Raw genomic sequence first — 14,678 nt, 5'->3', positions numbered from 1 at the left:
TTCTTGGTGTGACATAGAAGGTGCCCTATAGTTTGGGGAGGCAGGGGAGGGCAGTCCCTGGCCAAGGGCCCTGCTTTGTGAAGGATCTCATGCACTGGTTAATTTCTCTAGGAATTAGGTTTGTGCTCTGCCTGGAGACTGCACCCCCGCCTCTGTTCTCCCTGAAGACGTTGCTATCCTCTGGGACCTGACTTTGGTCTTGCCTCCTCCGTGACCCTCTGGCCAGCTATAAGTGACCTTCCTAGGAAGGCTAAGTGCCCCTTACCTGGTCATCTTTCCTTCTCTGGCTGTGACTCTTCCCTGCCTCTGTCTCTTCAGTGAGGTCAGGTTCTTCAAAGGCAAACTGTCCACCTAGCTTTATTTCCCCCAGCCTGTAGTTGAGGGCCTGTTCTGGTGAGACCTTACCTGCCAAATGAAGGTGCCTGCTCCAGGCAGGCTCCTGAGGCCAATGACTGGGCCTGGCACATAGTGGAGGGTCAGTCAGTGTTTGTGGACTAGATAAAGATGCTCCGTAGATGTTGGCCGCTCCTTCCTGAGTCCAGTCCATTCATTTCAACCAAGGCTGCCTGGTGACCTGGTATGTACTAGTTGCCAGAGGGGATATAAAGGTGAATAGACATGACTTCTGCCTTCAAGGGGGGCAACACAAAGTCCAATGGCTGCCCTATAAGATGAATTGTAGCTAACGGCAATCATAGGGAAAGGCTTGAAGGGTCTGCCCCACAAGTGCCTAACCTGAAAGGATGGGCTTGGTGGGACCTTCGTGGGACATAGGACCCTTGGAGTTTCAAGAATGTGCTGGCCCAAGCCTCGACTTGCCTGGTGGGATGATGATTCCTGGTCCTCTCACAGGTTGGAGGGGAATTAGGGGCTTGATAGATGTGTCTAGGCCTGTGAGGTTGGAATGGCAGGGGCAGGTTTATTGGGAAGCAGGGTCTCTTTGATATGCCTATTAAAAAAGGCAGGTTTCAGTTTCCCTTGCGGTCTGCCTAGCGGGAGATTCTCATGCTCATAAATGGCATTAATAACATTCTCTGCCTTTATGTTGTCAGGAGGCCTGTCCCCTGCCCAATAAAAGGCAGGAGGAATAACAGGCCTCCCGTGTGAGACCATGTCATCCTTCAATCCTCAGTCCAGGGGACTGTTCCACAGAGCAGAGGCATGGCGAGTCAATCCTGCCACATCAGCTCTGGCTGCAGGGTCAAGAACTTTAGCTCCCACTCTGCCATTGTGCCCAAGCCTGGGTATCACAGCTGTGTCAGTGCCATGGCCCATCATGGGGGCAGTTCCGGGGCGATAGGCTACTGGCACCTCGGAGGCTTTGGCAGTCAGAGCCTGTGTATGGTGGCGTCTTCTCGGATTGCAGTGAGTTGTAGATGGCCCCTACACAGCAGGGGCAGGTTTGGCTACTGGGCAGGGGGCCTTTGCAGGCCCAGCCCACCCCATATCACATCTGTCACCATCAACGAGAGCCTCCTCACGCCCCCCAATCTAGAGATCGACCCCCATGCCCAGTGTGTGAAGCATGAGGAGAAGGAGCAGATCAAGTGTCTCAACAAGTTTGCTGCCTTCATTGGCAAGGTGGGTCTGTGAGCTGTTTCCTGGGACTGTGGCTTAGGAAGGGGACAGGGACTTGGAACTCGATGATGGGGTGGTTCAAATTCTGCTACTGACTAGCATGTGGCCTTGAGAACATGGCTGAATCAGTCTTGGTTTTCAAATGTTGCCATGTAAGTCAAATGCAAAATGAATCTGAAACCACCAGACAGAACAGGAGGGTTTGCTGCTGCCGCTCACAGGCAAGCAGCAAGCATGATGTGTGTGCGCCGTCCATCTTCCCGATCTCACCGGCACACAGTAGGACAGTGTGGGCAGAGCAGGTAGCTCTGCCTAGGCATGTCTGGCCTCCCTCTTAGAGGAGATTCCACCGTCCCTAGCATGGAGCAGGAGCCAGGATGCAGAGGGGTCAGAGGCTCCTTGTCTGCTCCTCCTTGGTGGGGACATCACAGGAAGGCTGTGAACCCTTAGGACTTCTGCCCGAGGCACTTTATACCCTGCAGCACATGCATGGATTAAAGGCAGTGACTTGAGAAACTTAAAGCATGGTCCAGGGAGAGACTGTTGAATTGACTTTTCTGATGCTGCAATTTCGCAGTCCTCCTGGTTGAGTGTATAGCTCTGGTTTCCTTTAACCTAATGATGCCCTCCCTAGGAGCTCACAGTCTTTGGGGGAGGACAGCCACCAAAGTTTAAAGGAGGAGAAGTTCATCTTCCAGGGCTGAATGGTGTGTATATCTAAACCCTGGGACTGCATAAGAAGGCACAAACCAGGGCGATGGTGGGTGGAAGTTCTGCTCTCAGATCAACGCTACATCCGAAGTGGGCATATCTGCACACAGAGGTGCTGGGCGTCCATTGTTAACATACCGCTGGCTGTCCCGATTACTCTTCCCTTCCATCAGCACAAAGAAGCTCACTGTAGAGTTAGGCAGGTTATTCATTGCACAAGGACACCTAGCAAGAGCAAGGGAGGTTGGAATCCAGCCCAGGCTTTGCTTGCAGAGCCATGTGCCCTGGCAGGGGGCTGGAGGCATCTTTTCCTAATTTGCTCAAAAGCACAGTGAGAGCCCTGAGAGTGCAGGCTCAAAGGGGTCTCTGCATGTGGCCTTTTGGACATCACCCATGAATGCTGCTGTCTCCGTTGAGAAGCGTCAGTTCTGGGTCTGGAGAGAGGAACTTATACCACTGCACCAGGCTGGCTTTCCCTTCCCTTGGGGTTGCTGATGGCCACCCTCTTCCCTCCAGCCTTCTTACTGCAGGCTCCAAACTGCACTGAGCTCCAGACTAAAGTGCATTGATATGGTGGGTTTAATCCTGCCAGAGGGCTGTCCCATGACCTGGGTCTGCACGTTAAAATCCAAGGCAGATGCCTTTTGGATAATCAGAGTTTTTGTTCCTTGTCCCTCAAGCACGGACAGTTGGACAGTTGAGGGCTTGTACCAGGCTTGTACTCCCAAGAGGTTAGGGTTGGAGAAGAAATCACCTGCTTTAGGGCTGGTAAATGCAAACTTCAGCGGGGGCTTGGCAGGTCACATGAATGAAGCCAAACTTGAGAGGCATGCCCACCTAGAGGGACAGTAGCTGCTGCTCACTCCAGCCACAGGCCTACCTAGCCTTGCCAGAACTTCTGGTATGTCAAGAGGGTCAGAGAGATCCAGATTCTTACTTGAAACCACTCAGTTATTAAATGTTGGCAACTAATCAGATCTCTATAAAACAGTGTGCAAGGCAAGTAAGACATGCCTGTGGGTCTGATAGGGCCTGGAGCTGCCAGTGTACCACTGCTAATGTATTTCTCCTGTCTTGTTTTACAATGCAATTCAGTGAGAATGAGGTGAAGTGGTCTGGTTGGTGGCAGAGTTAGAGTGAGAGGTCTCCTAATTCCTGGTCTGGGATCCCCTGTCCTGGGCTTCAGTGCCCCAGCACCAGAGTAAGGAAGAGTCATGGTATGTACGTTTAAAAATTGCTGTTGTACAAATGCCCGCAAACTTAGCAGCTTAAAACAACACAAATTTACTACCTCAAAGGCTGATGTTAAGGTGTCCGCAGGGCTGCATTTCTTTTTGGAGGCCCCAGGGGAGCATCTGTTTTCAGGGACATTTAGGCTTTGGGCAGAATTGAGGTCCTTGTGGTTGCAGGACTGAGGTCTCTGTTCTCTTGCTGGCTGGCTGCCGGAGGTTGTTCTCAGCTTCCAGAGGCTATCCACATTCCTTGGCTTGTGGCCCCCTCTTCCTCCATCTTCAAAGCCAGTAATAATGGGCTGAGTCCTTCTCATGTTTCAGATCCCTCTAGTGCAGGCACCTTTGGGGGGGATCATTATTTGCCGACTACGCATAGAATGAAATATTTCTGCAGGATGTTAATTTCATTCTGTGTAGAATAAACGAATGTTTATAAATAGTGTGCTCTTTCTGGGAGGTGGGGTGGGTGGAGAGAAGTTACTTGGGGACTACTTGTGACCTGCACTTTCAGACTTTGCCAATAATTTGGCCTCCTGGGGAAGGTCACAGGCTGCTGCAGGGCGGGGGCCATCCTCAAGGGCAGAAAGAGCTCTGGGGGACCAGGGAAAACCTGCCCTCAGGCTTTCCCCTCAGTCTCTTTCCTCCTTCCTGAATGGCAGGTACGCTTCCTGGAGCAGCAGAACAAACTGCTGGAGACCAAGCTGCAGTTCTACCAGAACCGCGAGTGCTGCAAGAGCAACCTGGAGCCCCTGTTCCAGGGCTACACTGCGACTCTGTGGCGGGAGGCTGAGTGCGTGGAGGCCGACAGCGGCAGGCTGGCCTCAGAGCTGAACTGCACGCAGGAGGCACTGGAGGGCTACAAGAAGAAGTGAGCGTGACAGGGCTGGGATGGTTCTAGGCAGTGGAGTTGGTCTTAGCTGAGATCACACAACTCCTCCAGAAGCCGAGACTGCTGAAGGCCAGTGTTGCCCTGACGAGCTATCAGACACTTCTGCTTTACCATCTGCTTTGTCTCGTGTCAGCTCGTAGTTCTTGCAGCCCTGTGCTGGGGGCCGGGAAAAGATTTATAGAGGAGAAGAGTTCCCTGTCTGGGAGGGATGGGACACACATCCAGGGTACAGACTGATGCAGAGATGAAGAGATAGGAGCAAATGAAACAGGAGGAGCAAGGCCAGCAGGGCTGGAGAGGAGGAGCCCGGAGCAGTCAGAGCTAGGACGGGGGGAAAGGGAAAGGCCCTGGAGAGATATCTGAAAATGAACTGGCTGAAGTCATTCCAAGTATCTGATGAACTTGGATTCTTCCTTTATTTATTCTGCAGATAAACCATCAGGTTCTCGTTCTGCAGGGCTCCACAATTCAAATACCAATGTAAATCTGGGTTTTCCTGAGTTGTTTAGCTTGTTCATTACCTAGTCTAAACTCACTGGGTCACTGTACTTACCTTATAGATACAGACAGAGTGAAGGGTGATTTTGACCTCAATCAATCCTGGTAATTCCAACCCTCCTTGGGATTCTTGGAAGTTCAGGTTTTACCATCTGGCTGGACCCAGCAGTGGGTCCTCACGTCCCTTGGGGTGAAGCAAATGTAGACACAATCCTCAGCGTGCAGGTGTCAAGTTCTGTCTCCCACTCTGGGGGTGTGCAGGCTGGTAATCATAGAGCTGAGTGCTTACTGTAGCCCCAAATGACCATGGAATTCAAAAGTTAGGAAAACAGGCCAGGCGCAGTGGCTCATGCCTGTAATCCCAGCACTTTGGGAGGCCGAGGTGGGTGGATCACCTGAGGTCAGGAGTTCAAGACCAGCCCGGCCAACATGGTGAAACCCCGTCTCTACTAATAATACAAAAAAATTTAGCTGGGTGTGGTGGTGGGTGCCTGTAATCCCAGGTACTCGGGAGGGTGAGGCAGGAGAACCGCTTGAACCCGAAAGGTGGAGGTTGCAGTGAGCTGAGATCACGCCACTGCACTCCAGCCTGGGCAAAAAGAGCGAAACTCCGTTTCAAAAAAAATAAATAAATAAAGTTATGAAAACCATGCTCTGGGCTCTGGGAACTCTGGTTTTCCTTGTGGGGGCAGGGCTGTTCCCGGGCTACAATCTCACAGGCAAGAGGAAGAGGGCTGGGCTGGTGGAGGAGGGTGGGGGAATGGCTTGAACAAGGGGTTGCTTCTAGGAATTCAAGTCCTTGGATGTTGGGGCAGGGGGAATAAAACCTCATGGGGGTGGCTTCATAGAGCTTTATGTTTTGTACAGTGTAGAATTTAAAGGCTCTGTGGAACATCTGTCTGTTTTTAAATAATTCCACAAATATTTACTGAGTGACTCACTGCACCTCAGGTGATTTAGACCAAGACGCAAAGAGATTAAATGTCTTGCCTCAGGTTTTGCAGCAACTTCAGTTAGGCTGGGATCAGATACCAGGGACCTGGACTTCAAGTCCAGTGTCCTTCCAATGGGTTCTTTGTGGCTAGGAAATAGAAGTCCAGAGAGGCCAAGCCTTTTCTCCAAACGCACAGAGAAAGGAGAAAACCAGGGAGTTTGGCACACCTGGGCGCTGGCCTGGCCAGGTCCTCAGTCCCAGGGGCCTTTCCACCTGGGTTGTTTCTCCTCAGGTATGAAGAAGAGCTGGCCCTCAGAGCCACAGCTGAGAACAAGTTCATGATGCTGAAGAAGGTGAGTGACTGTTCTCACACGGGAATAATTAAATCCTGGACACCGGACGCTCTGATGCTGCAGGCCCTGTCAGGTTCCCATTAGCCCAATTGGTGGTGGTAAGGCATTGGAGCCCCTGGCACAAGAAGGTGGGTTAGTTTGGTTGCAGAAGCCATCGTGGAGCCCATACAGGAATCCAGACAGTGCTGATGGAGCCTTCATAAAAAGAAAACCTCACCATGCTCCTGCTTGAGTTTTTGAAAACTACCGGATTGGCTGAAATGTTCAATTTTAATTCTGTCTTGCTTTCTTGCTGGCATTGCCTCCCGCTGTTATCCCAGACTAGGGATTGGTTCTCAGCTTGTTAATGATTTCAAAGTGTGACCGTCATTCAGTACAATTGGTGATGATGGAAAAGCCCGGAGGAATAAAACTGTGAATGGTTTCCCTTTTGTTTCATGTTGCTGAGTGAAAGTGCATGTGTATATTCTTTAACAAGTAATGTGCTTGCTTGCCAGCCTCCTTATTTGTGAGTGTCACAGAGTGGAGTGAAGGCTGGTGACAGATCTGCCAATAGAGGCTCGGCCTTGGTCTCAGGCAAGAGAGCCAGCTGTTTGAGTGCTGGTTGTTTCCTGACCTGGGCTCTGAGGACAACCTACAGAGAGGCTCTGTAACTGTCACATGCTTGTGCTCTGTGGGTCAGTCTGGCTGGGAGGCAGCAGCCTGACATTCTGGGCCATGGTATCAGGCTTCCTTCTTTGGCAAGGTCCTCAGCTCTGAAGGGGGTCAGACCTCTCTCCACTTCATTTCCCCAGAAGGTCTCATTTATGCAATGGGAGGTAACGTCATCGGCAGATAACAAAGGCTCTGTCCCTTCTGGGGGAGCCCTGAAGGTGAAGATGAGAAGTTTAGGTTAGACTTGTAAGTGCAGGGTGGCTGGGCAGGGGCAGGCCAGTGGCAGAGACAGTCACAAAATCCACCTTGTAAGGCTGTTGCAGGATTAAGTGAGTTTTAATAGAACATAGTAAGCCCCAGTGGGAGGAGGTGATTGTCATGAGATGATGGCCAGGCCGGGCTTCTGTGACCAGAGGGGATTTCTCTCTTGTTCCGGTGGAACTGGGTGATGCCCTTCCTTTAAGATGATTTGAAAGAATGTGGTGAATTCCCATGTCATGAAGTGGAGATCTGACAATTAATTTATTAATTCAGGTAGTGTAAAAACCCAAGCAGATAATCCAGGCCTCTACCTCTGGCCACCACAATCTGGTTGATTAGATTTGTGCATAGAGCTACAGCTGATCTGGATTATTCAGGCCCCAAGGCGGGGTGAGCCGGGGTGACAGTATACACATAAATCCAGCTCTGTTGATCCCTGTATTAGTAGAATTCCACGTTACTCATTGCTTTGAGGCCACGGGCCCAATTCCAGCCTTTTCCTCTTAGAGCTACAGTTTTTAAATTTTCCTGACTTGCTGGTAGTTTTCTAATTTCAGAGTTGGGATTTTTTTTTTTTTATTTCCTGAGGAGATAGGATCAGAAGGGGATTTGGAGTTGAGGGCACTGCTTGCTCTCTCCTACAGGAAATCCGCCTCCTTCAGTCACAAATCTCTGACACCTCCGTGGTGGTGAAGATCGACAACAGCTGGGAGCTCAACGTGGACTTGGTTGTGGCCGAGATCAAGGCTCAGTATGATGATATTGCCAGCTGCAGCCGGGCGGAAGCTAAGACCTGGTACCAAACCAAAGTAGTCTGGAGGGCACGGCTGCCCACTGAGACAAGAGGATAGCTGTGAGCCTCGAGTTTCCCTGGGAAACGCACTCCTGCCCTCTAGAGGGGCTGCCGCTAAGGTCCTCGGTAGAGCAGGGCCAGAAGGCGGGAGAGCTGCGGAACAGCAGGTTGGCTGACTGGGTCGGGGACAGCAGCCTCTAGCCATTGTTTCTGCATGTTTGCCTCTCAACCCGCAGTGTGAGGAGGTGAAGGCCACAGTGATTCAACAGGGTGAGAACCTCTGCAGAACCAGGGATGAGCTCAACGAGCTGAACTGCATGATCCAGAGGCTGACGGCAGAGGTGGAGAATGCCAAGCAGCAGGTTGGGGGGCGCTGAGACCCCACTCCATAAACCTGCCACTTCTTGTCTGCTTCCTGCTTCCCTCCTATCTTCAGGGACTGCTATCATTTGGAAAGGCATGTATTTGAACTGTGCCAGAGTACACTACTGTAATCAGCATGCAAGGGCTCCTGTTCCAACTCCCACTATTAACAAACTTCTGAATTCTTGTGGATCTGATAGGTGTAAACTGGCACTTAACTGTTATTTTAATTTTCATTTCTTTGGTTAAGTAATGATATGAAATCTTTCCTCATACACTTACTAGTTATTTGTATTCCCCTTCTAAGAGCTGTCTACTCATATATCTGCCCATTTTTCTATTGTGGTTCCCTTCTGTTTTCTTGGTGATTTGCAGTATTCCTTTGTCCATTCTATCTGGATTGTAAGCCTTTGTCAGTATACATGTTGCAACTAACTTTCTCTCAGTCTATCACTTGTCTGTTTGTCCTTTATTGAGCCCAAATCTTTAACCTGGATGTGCCCAAATCCATCTTAAGTTCTTCCTTTAATGGTTTAGACTTAGAAGGTTTTGAGGTAATAGAGGTAGCCTCTTAAATTTCTCCCCCCTATTAGTTTTATAGTTTTACCTCTTGCATTTAGGTCTGTGATCCATCTGAACTTTATTTTTTTTTTTTGTATACACAGTGAGTAGGGTTCTAAGTTTATTTTTCTACATATCATAAGAAAATAGATTATGTAATCCATCCTTTCGCCAGTGATTTGTAATACTACCTCCAGCATAACACTGAGCTCCCACACATGTCTGGCTTAATCTCTGTCTTCTGCTTTCTGAGTTGCTGTTCTTCATCACTGCACAGGATGTATCACTAGTAATTTGTTACGGTTAAGAGCTGAATAATGAAATATGTGAATGGTTTACTTTTTAGATGTGAAATTAGAGAAGATTCGAAGTTGTCCCATGATAACAGTGTTTTGGTTCATTTGCTTCTGATACGCTTTCTTAAGTTGGGTGAAGGGAGGGGCTGTAGTTAGCATGTCCGGAGTTGTTGCACGTGGGAGCTTCTTTCAGCAAGATGATCTCAGCAGGCCAAAGAGTGAGACCCTGCACAGTGGCCTTTGAATACCTGAGCTTGGTGCTAATTAACTGCATAGCTTAGGGCAAGTCACAGCCTTTTGGAGTCTTAATTTCTTCATTTGCATAATGGGAACAATAATGCCTGTAGTGACAAGCTTGCAGAATAACTTTGAAGGCACATGTAGCCTAAAACTTAAAGTGTAATAATAATAATAATAATAAAAACATCTATGAAAGTACCTTGTAAACAAACAACAGTATATACAAGTATAAGGTAATATCACTAATAATGATCATTCCTATTTCAGTGCTAACATTTCCTCCCTCTAATGGCTCACCTGCCAAACTCAAGTCAGTTTTATGAAAAAGTGTACAAAAATGAAGGAAAAAAAATCCAAATGGGCCCTGTCCCTGCCTAGTTAATTTTCCATTTATATGTATTTCTTTTAAATAGTGTTAAGTTCAAAAATTAACCGTTTTGAATGGAGATAAAATAGGATGACCAAGGCCACTGGAGACCCACCAGAGTCCCCACAACCTGCACCCTTTTCAAACTCCTTCCCTTCTGTCCATCCCCACAGCGCTGCAAGCTGGAGGCTGCGGTGGCCCAGTCTGAGCAGCAGGGTGAGGCAGCCCTCAGCAATGCCCGCTGCAAGCTGGCTGAGCTGGAGGGAGCGCTGCAGAAGGCCAAGCAGGACATGGCCTGCTTGCTCAAGCAGTACCAGGAGGTGATGAACTCCAAGCTGGGCCTGGACGTGGAGATCATCACTTATCGTAAACTGCTGGAGGGTGAGGAGATCCAGTGAGGACAGGGGCTCCAGGGTCCCTTCATGTCCCTACTCAGAGCTGGACTGAAATCTTCCAGGCAGAGAATGTTCAAACTGGGAAGGACTCTAGAAATCATGGACTCCAACCATGTCCCCATTTTGCAGTTAGGGAAACTGACATCAGAGAGGGGAAGGGGCTTGCCCAAGAGCACAGCCAGTTAATGGCTCAGCTAAAATGTACCTGTCTCTGGGCTGGCCACCAATGCTCTTCTCCCTCCTGCACGGCCCCTCAGGCTGGAACCTGGATCTCATTCCAAGGCCACTACTTGACCCTCTTGGCTGAAAGGATGTTTCTGCAATCAGCTTCAGTGGGTTCTTAAAGCTGGAATCATTCAGAAAATTAGTTAAAGGCCATTTGATTTGGGATGTGCAAAGAATCCTATCAACCTAGATAGGCTGGTGTTCAGGACCAGGGAATAGAAATGAGTGGCACAAGTTCTGTCCTTGCAAAGGAAGACAAGACAGACATACATCAGTCCTCCAGGGCCTGGGGTTAGTGGCCCAGGGAAGCTGTCAGAGAAGGAGGCTGCCTTCTCAACTGCTGAGGAGAAGCTATGCTGACAATTTGAGCCAAGAATTCAGGGCAGGTGAAGCCAGTGTGGGGCAAGAGTGATGTGTATTTACACCTGGGATGGTTGCATGGGCCTCTGGACGTGGGACGGCCACATCGTTAGAGTTTCTAGCTGGGTCCCTTCAGGGCGGGGAGGCTAGACTGGGTAGTAGAGTATAGAGGTGAAGAGCACAGGCCATGGGCCCACTTTGGGTTCAAATCCCAGCTCCGCCACTTATTAGCATGTGACCTCTTTATACCTCAGCGTCTTCAGCTGTAAAACAGAGACAGTCACAAAATCCACCTTGTAAGGCTGTTGCAGGATTAAGTGAGTTTTAATGGAACATAGTAAGCCCCAGTGGGAGGAGGTGATTGTCATGAGATGATGGCCAGGCCGGGCTGCCCCCATAAAGAGGGAACTCAAAGGCCTGGTTGGCTTTAGAAACCCTCCATGAAGCGGCACTGAGGGCAGCCCGGCCACGCTGCTGGACTTGCTCCATGCTTGACTCAAGCACACACACTTTTCTGTCAGCTTCCTTGGGGCTTTGGGTGAAGCCACCGGAGTTCTCTCTGCATTCGGATACTTACGCCCCCAACCAACTCACTAGCATTCAGTGAGCAGCTGGCACTTGCACTGATTTTCATTATGATACTAATAATTGATGGATTAATAACTCAATCAGAATTATTAGTACACATCCCCTATGCATGTGACTTTAAAGTCGATTTAGCATATTGTGCTATGTGTACTGTGGCCATTGACCTTTTAAGAGACTGCCTCCTCTTGGCATTTAAAATATTTAATTTAATTACATAAGTAATGCTCACTGCTGCCAATACAGAAAATAAGAAAACAAAAGCATTCAGAGCCACTCAACTCAGAGATAGCTGTCACCAGCACTGTGGTTCGACAGGCACCACCTCAGGCACTGTGGGTTCCTTGAAAGGGCACAGTCCTAAGGCTGTGGCAATGCCAGACTGAGTGGCAGGAAACCGAGCCAGATGCATACATCCTCACTCAAAAGATGAGTTAAGAAGTGTTTTGAGCTGGGCAAAATGAGGCAGGGTAGGGCTTTCCTGGGGATAAAGGTTTGAAGTGGGAAGCTACAAAAGGGGAGACAGAACAGAAAGTGCAGAGAGGTGTGAGGGAGGAGGGAGTGTTTATAAAAAGCCCACTGTAGTGGTAGAAATGTCTCATCATGAATAATATATACATATTTTTTGAGACAGAGTCTCACTCTGTCGCCCAGGCTAGAGTGTAGTGTTGCAATCTTGGCTCATTGCAGCCTTCTCTTCCCGGATTCGAGTGATTCTCCTGCCTCAGCCTCCGAAGTAGCTGGGACTACAAGTGCCTGCCACCATGCCTGGCTAATTTTTCTATTTTTAGTAGAAACAGGGTTTCGCCATGTTGGCCAGCCTAGTCTTGAATTCCTGGGCTCAAGTGATCCACCTCCCTCAGTCTCCCAAGGTGCTGGGATTACAGAAATGAGATATTTATAATATTGGTAGCAAACATATTGGATTTCCTTACTATGTGCCAGTATCCATTTTAGGCACTTTCCATGTAGAACTCAATAAATTTTACAATAATCCTTTCAGGCGGGTATTATCATCCCCATTTTATGCTGGGGAAATTGAGGCACAGAAAGGTTAAGCGACCTGCCCAAGGTCACCCAGCTAGTAAGTGGCACAGCCAGATTTAAGTCCAGGCAGCCTGGCTTGAGAGTCCAGGCTCTTAACCACACCATACTCTTCAGCCTCCCTCTGCATTGAATGAAATCAGGTAGATGTCTGGGGTACCATTTAAAATCATGGTATAAAAATGAATCTGTTTGAATAATAGGCAAGCTTTATTCCTGCTCAAAGACATCTAGCTAGGTAGCAGCAGCTTCCATCACCACTTTGGCTTTGCTGGCATTTCCAGCCAAGCGACCAGGAGGATGCCCCCCTCATCTCTACTTCCCAATTCACCAAATTTCCATGGCCTAAATTTCAAACGTGGCATAAAGTAGGCTTTTGGATCCTGTAAGCTAACATGCTCCTGTCTTTTTGGGATCCCAGCAAGCAGGACCAACACTGATGCTGTCTGCAGCAAGTGGGTGGCCTGCCCCTGCCTCTTAGGGCCCCTCTCCTCCTTCAGCATGGAGGAGAATAGGTTTGGTGCAAAAGAAGAGGAACTCAGCACTAACCATACACTCTCTCCTCTCCCTGCAGGATGTGTGAAGGCATGGGCTCAGTCAATATCTGTAAGTTGGGTGTGTGTGGGCATGGCTTTCTGGGGTGTCAGCATTCTTAGTATTAGATTGCATCTAACTGATGACCAAGCCTCTGTCTATGGAGTGGTAGACAAGGGACTCCTGAGCTGATGTCTCTGAGATCCAGACAAACTGATGACCTCAAATATTTGACCATACATGGATCCATCTGGAACATCCATGAAGTCTAAGTTAATGAATGGGGCAAATTCTGAACGCCTATTTGGTTCTGCAAAAATAGCTCAAGCCTTTTAGTTACACACAGAATACTACTCAAGTGGTAGCATGTTCTAGTAAGAAAAAAAGCTAGGTTTATACTCTGATCACGTGGGTCTTTGCAGGCAACTTGTAAATCTCTATCTAATAATCCAATGTACACACAGCCCCTGGGCCAGGTGTCTGATTCCCATCCCTCCATTCCCCTCACCTCTCTAGCAACCATATTTCTAGATGACTCCTCTAGTGTGATATATCAGTTTTTGCTCAAAGATTGTATGAACACATCTTAACATCAGCCTTGTCCAAGTAGAGTTTGGTGTGCAATTTGCCAACCATACTCCTGAAGAAGCAGATGGCAGTGGGTTCAGGTTTGCCTGTAGTTTAAAAAGATTCATGTTGCTGGTCCCTCAGAGAAGGAAGATAATTAATCATTGGTTCTAAAGGATTCTGGGTCATAATACGTCTGAGATGGAAGAGAATTCTGACCCGTGTCTCTGTCCACAGGTGTGAGCCGTTCCCAGGGTGGTGTGGTCTGCGGGGAACTGGACTCCACTGCCTCCCGTGGCTCAGGGGGTGTGGCCATCAGCAGTGGTGCACTGTGCTCCCCCTCTGCAGTGGGGGCCTGCTCCAGTGCTCGATCTGTGCGGTTTGCATAGAGGGGGTGGGACTCTGGACTGACGTGTTCTGATGGGGGCAGTGTGGGTTGGGGAGTGGAAATCTTTTCTCTTGCATGCCCGAATGTCAGTTCAGTAATTTCCCCTTACAGACAACCCAGAACTAACTCTCCTGTTTCCTTCTTATTGGAGTTAACGTTTACTTTTTCTGTGAAAACCCTGGGTTTGACATTATTTTCACTTCCATTGCTTCTCCCCTTCCCTGTGGTCCAGGAAAGAAATAGAAAGGCTTCTTTTGATATAAATTTCTCTGTCATTGTCTTCCCCAATTAACTTCAGGCCAGCAGATGTTTATTAAATCCTGACTATGTGCCAGATCCTCTTGGAACGGAGCCAGCTAGAGGGTGTGGAGTATGTGGGAACATCTCTGTGCCTTGCCCTCGGATAACAGGGGCTCCAGATGCTGCCTCAGCATGGAGGGGCGGTGGGGGTGTGGAGCGGGGCTCCTCACTTGCTCTGAGAGATTGTATATTCCCAGAGCCCCCCAACTATTCATGTGTCCAGATTGAAAGACTGACGGAGGCTAATCAGCTGGGTTTATACTGTTGGTTGCCTGGAAGTTCATTGTATTTGCATGATTCCTGTATGGTTCCTTCTTTCTTTTGGTGTGCTTGATTAAATATCAATGGCAAAAGGCTTTTTCTTAGTAACCAAGTTAATGCCTGCCTCCTTCATTGTCTTCCCAACCCACCCAAAGCCCTGACTGTCTTGGTGCATCTCACAATGTGGTCCACCGACCACCACTTGCATCAGAATCCCTGTGGGGTAGTTGCTAAATGTGCAGATCCTGGGCTCTATCTGGAACTCTCAGTCAAAAGTTCTAGGGATGAG

General features: G+C 48.8%; 1 protein-coding gene across 4 annotated transcripts; it reads left to right on the top strand.

Moving 5' to 3' along the window:
* The first annotated feature begins 1,161 nt into the window (after window positions 1-1,161).
* Window positions 1,162-14,484, top strand: LOC129466844 (keratin, type II cuticular Hb5-like). Of its 4 annotated transcripts, XM_055250832.2 has the most exons (10): window positions 1,162-1,581; window positions 4,181-4,389; window positions 6,135-6,268; window positions 6,344-6,377; window positions 7,163-7,173; window positions 7,753-7,919; window positions 8,140-8,265; window positions 9,904-10,124; window positions 12,914-12,945; window positions 13,678-14,484. In XM_055250832.2, exons 1-10 carry the CDS (start codon window positions 1,162-1,164, stop codon window positions 13,827-13,829), a joined length of 1,506 nt encoding a protein of 501 aa, XP_055106807.2. In that variant the 3' UTR covers window positions 13,830-14,484. The 4 variants fall into 4 exon arrangements, with proteins under 4 accessions (XP_055106807.2, XP_063478371.1, XP_063478370.1 ...); XM_063622301.1 differs by lacking the exons at window positions 6,344-6,377; window positions 7,163-7,173 and having other exon boundaries at window positions 6,135-6,205; window positions 7,702-7,919; XM_063622300.1 differs by lacking the exons at window positions 6,344-6,377; window positions 7,163-7,173 and having other exon boundaries at window positions 7,726-7,919.
* The last annotated feature ends 194 nt before the right edge of the window (window positions 14,485-14,678 follow it).

The sequence above is a fragment of the Symphalangus syndactylus genome, chromosome 17 (assembly GCF_028878055.3).
Source record: "Symphalangus syndactylus isolate Jambi chromosome 17, NHGRI_mSymSyn1-v2.1_pri, whole genome shotgun sequence".
In the NCBI taxonomy this organism is placed as follows: Eukaryota; Metazoa; Chordata; class Mammalia; order Primates; family Hylobatidae; genus Symphalangus; species Symphalangus syndactylus.
This window is presented reverse-complemented; position numbering and strand designations above follow the sequence as displayed.

Excerpts from the sequence above, each read along its gene's own strand:
- LOC129466844 (XM_063622299.1), top strand. The coding sequence starts at position 1,162 with ATGGCGAGTCAATCCTGCCACATCAGCTCTGGCTGCAGGGTCAAGAAC. Across the intron at positions 1,582-4,180 it reads TTGCTGCCTTCATTGGCAAG|GTACGCTTCCTGGAGCAGCA; the intron begins GTGGGTCTGTGA and ends CCTGAATGGCAG. Across the intron at positions 7,920-8,139 it reads AGACCTGGTACCAAACCAAA|TGTGAGGAGGTGAAGGCCAC; the intron begins GTAGTCTGGAGG and ends CTCAACCCGCAG.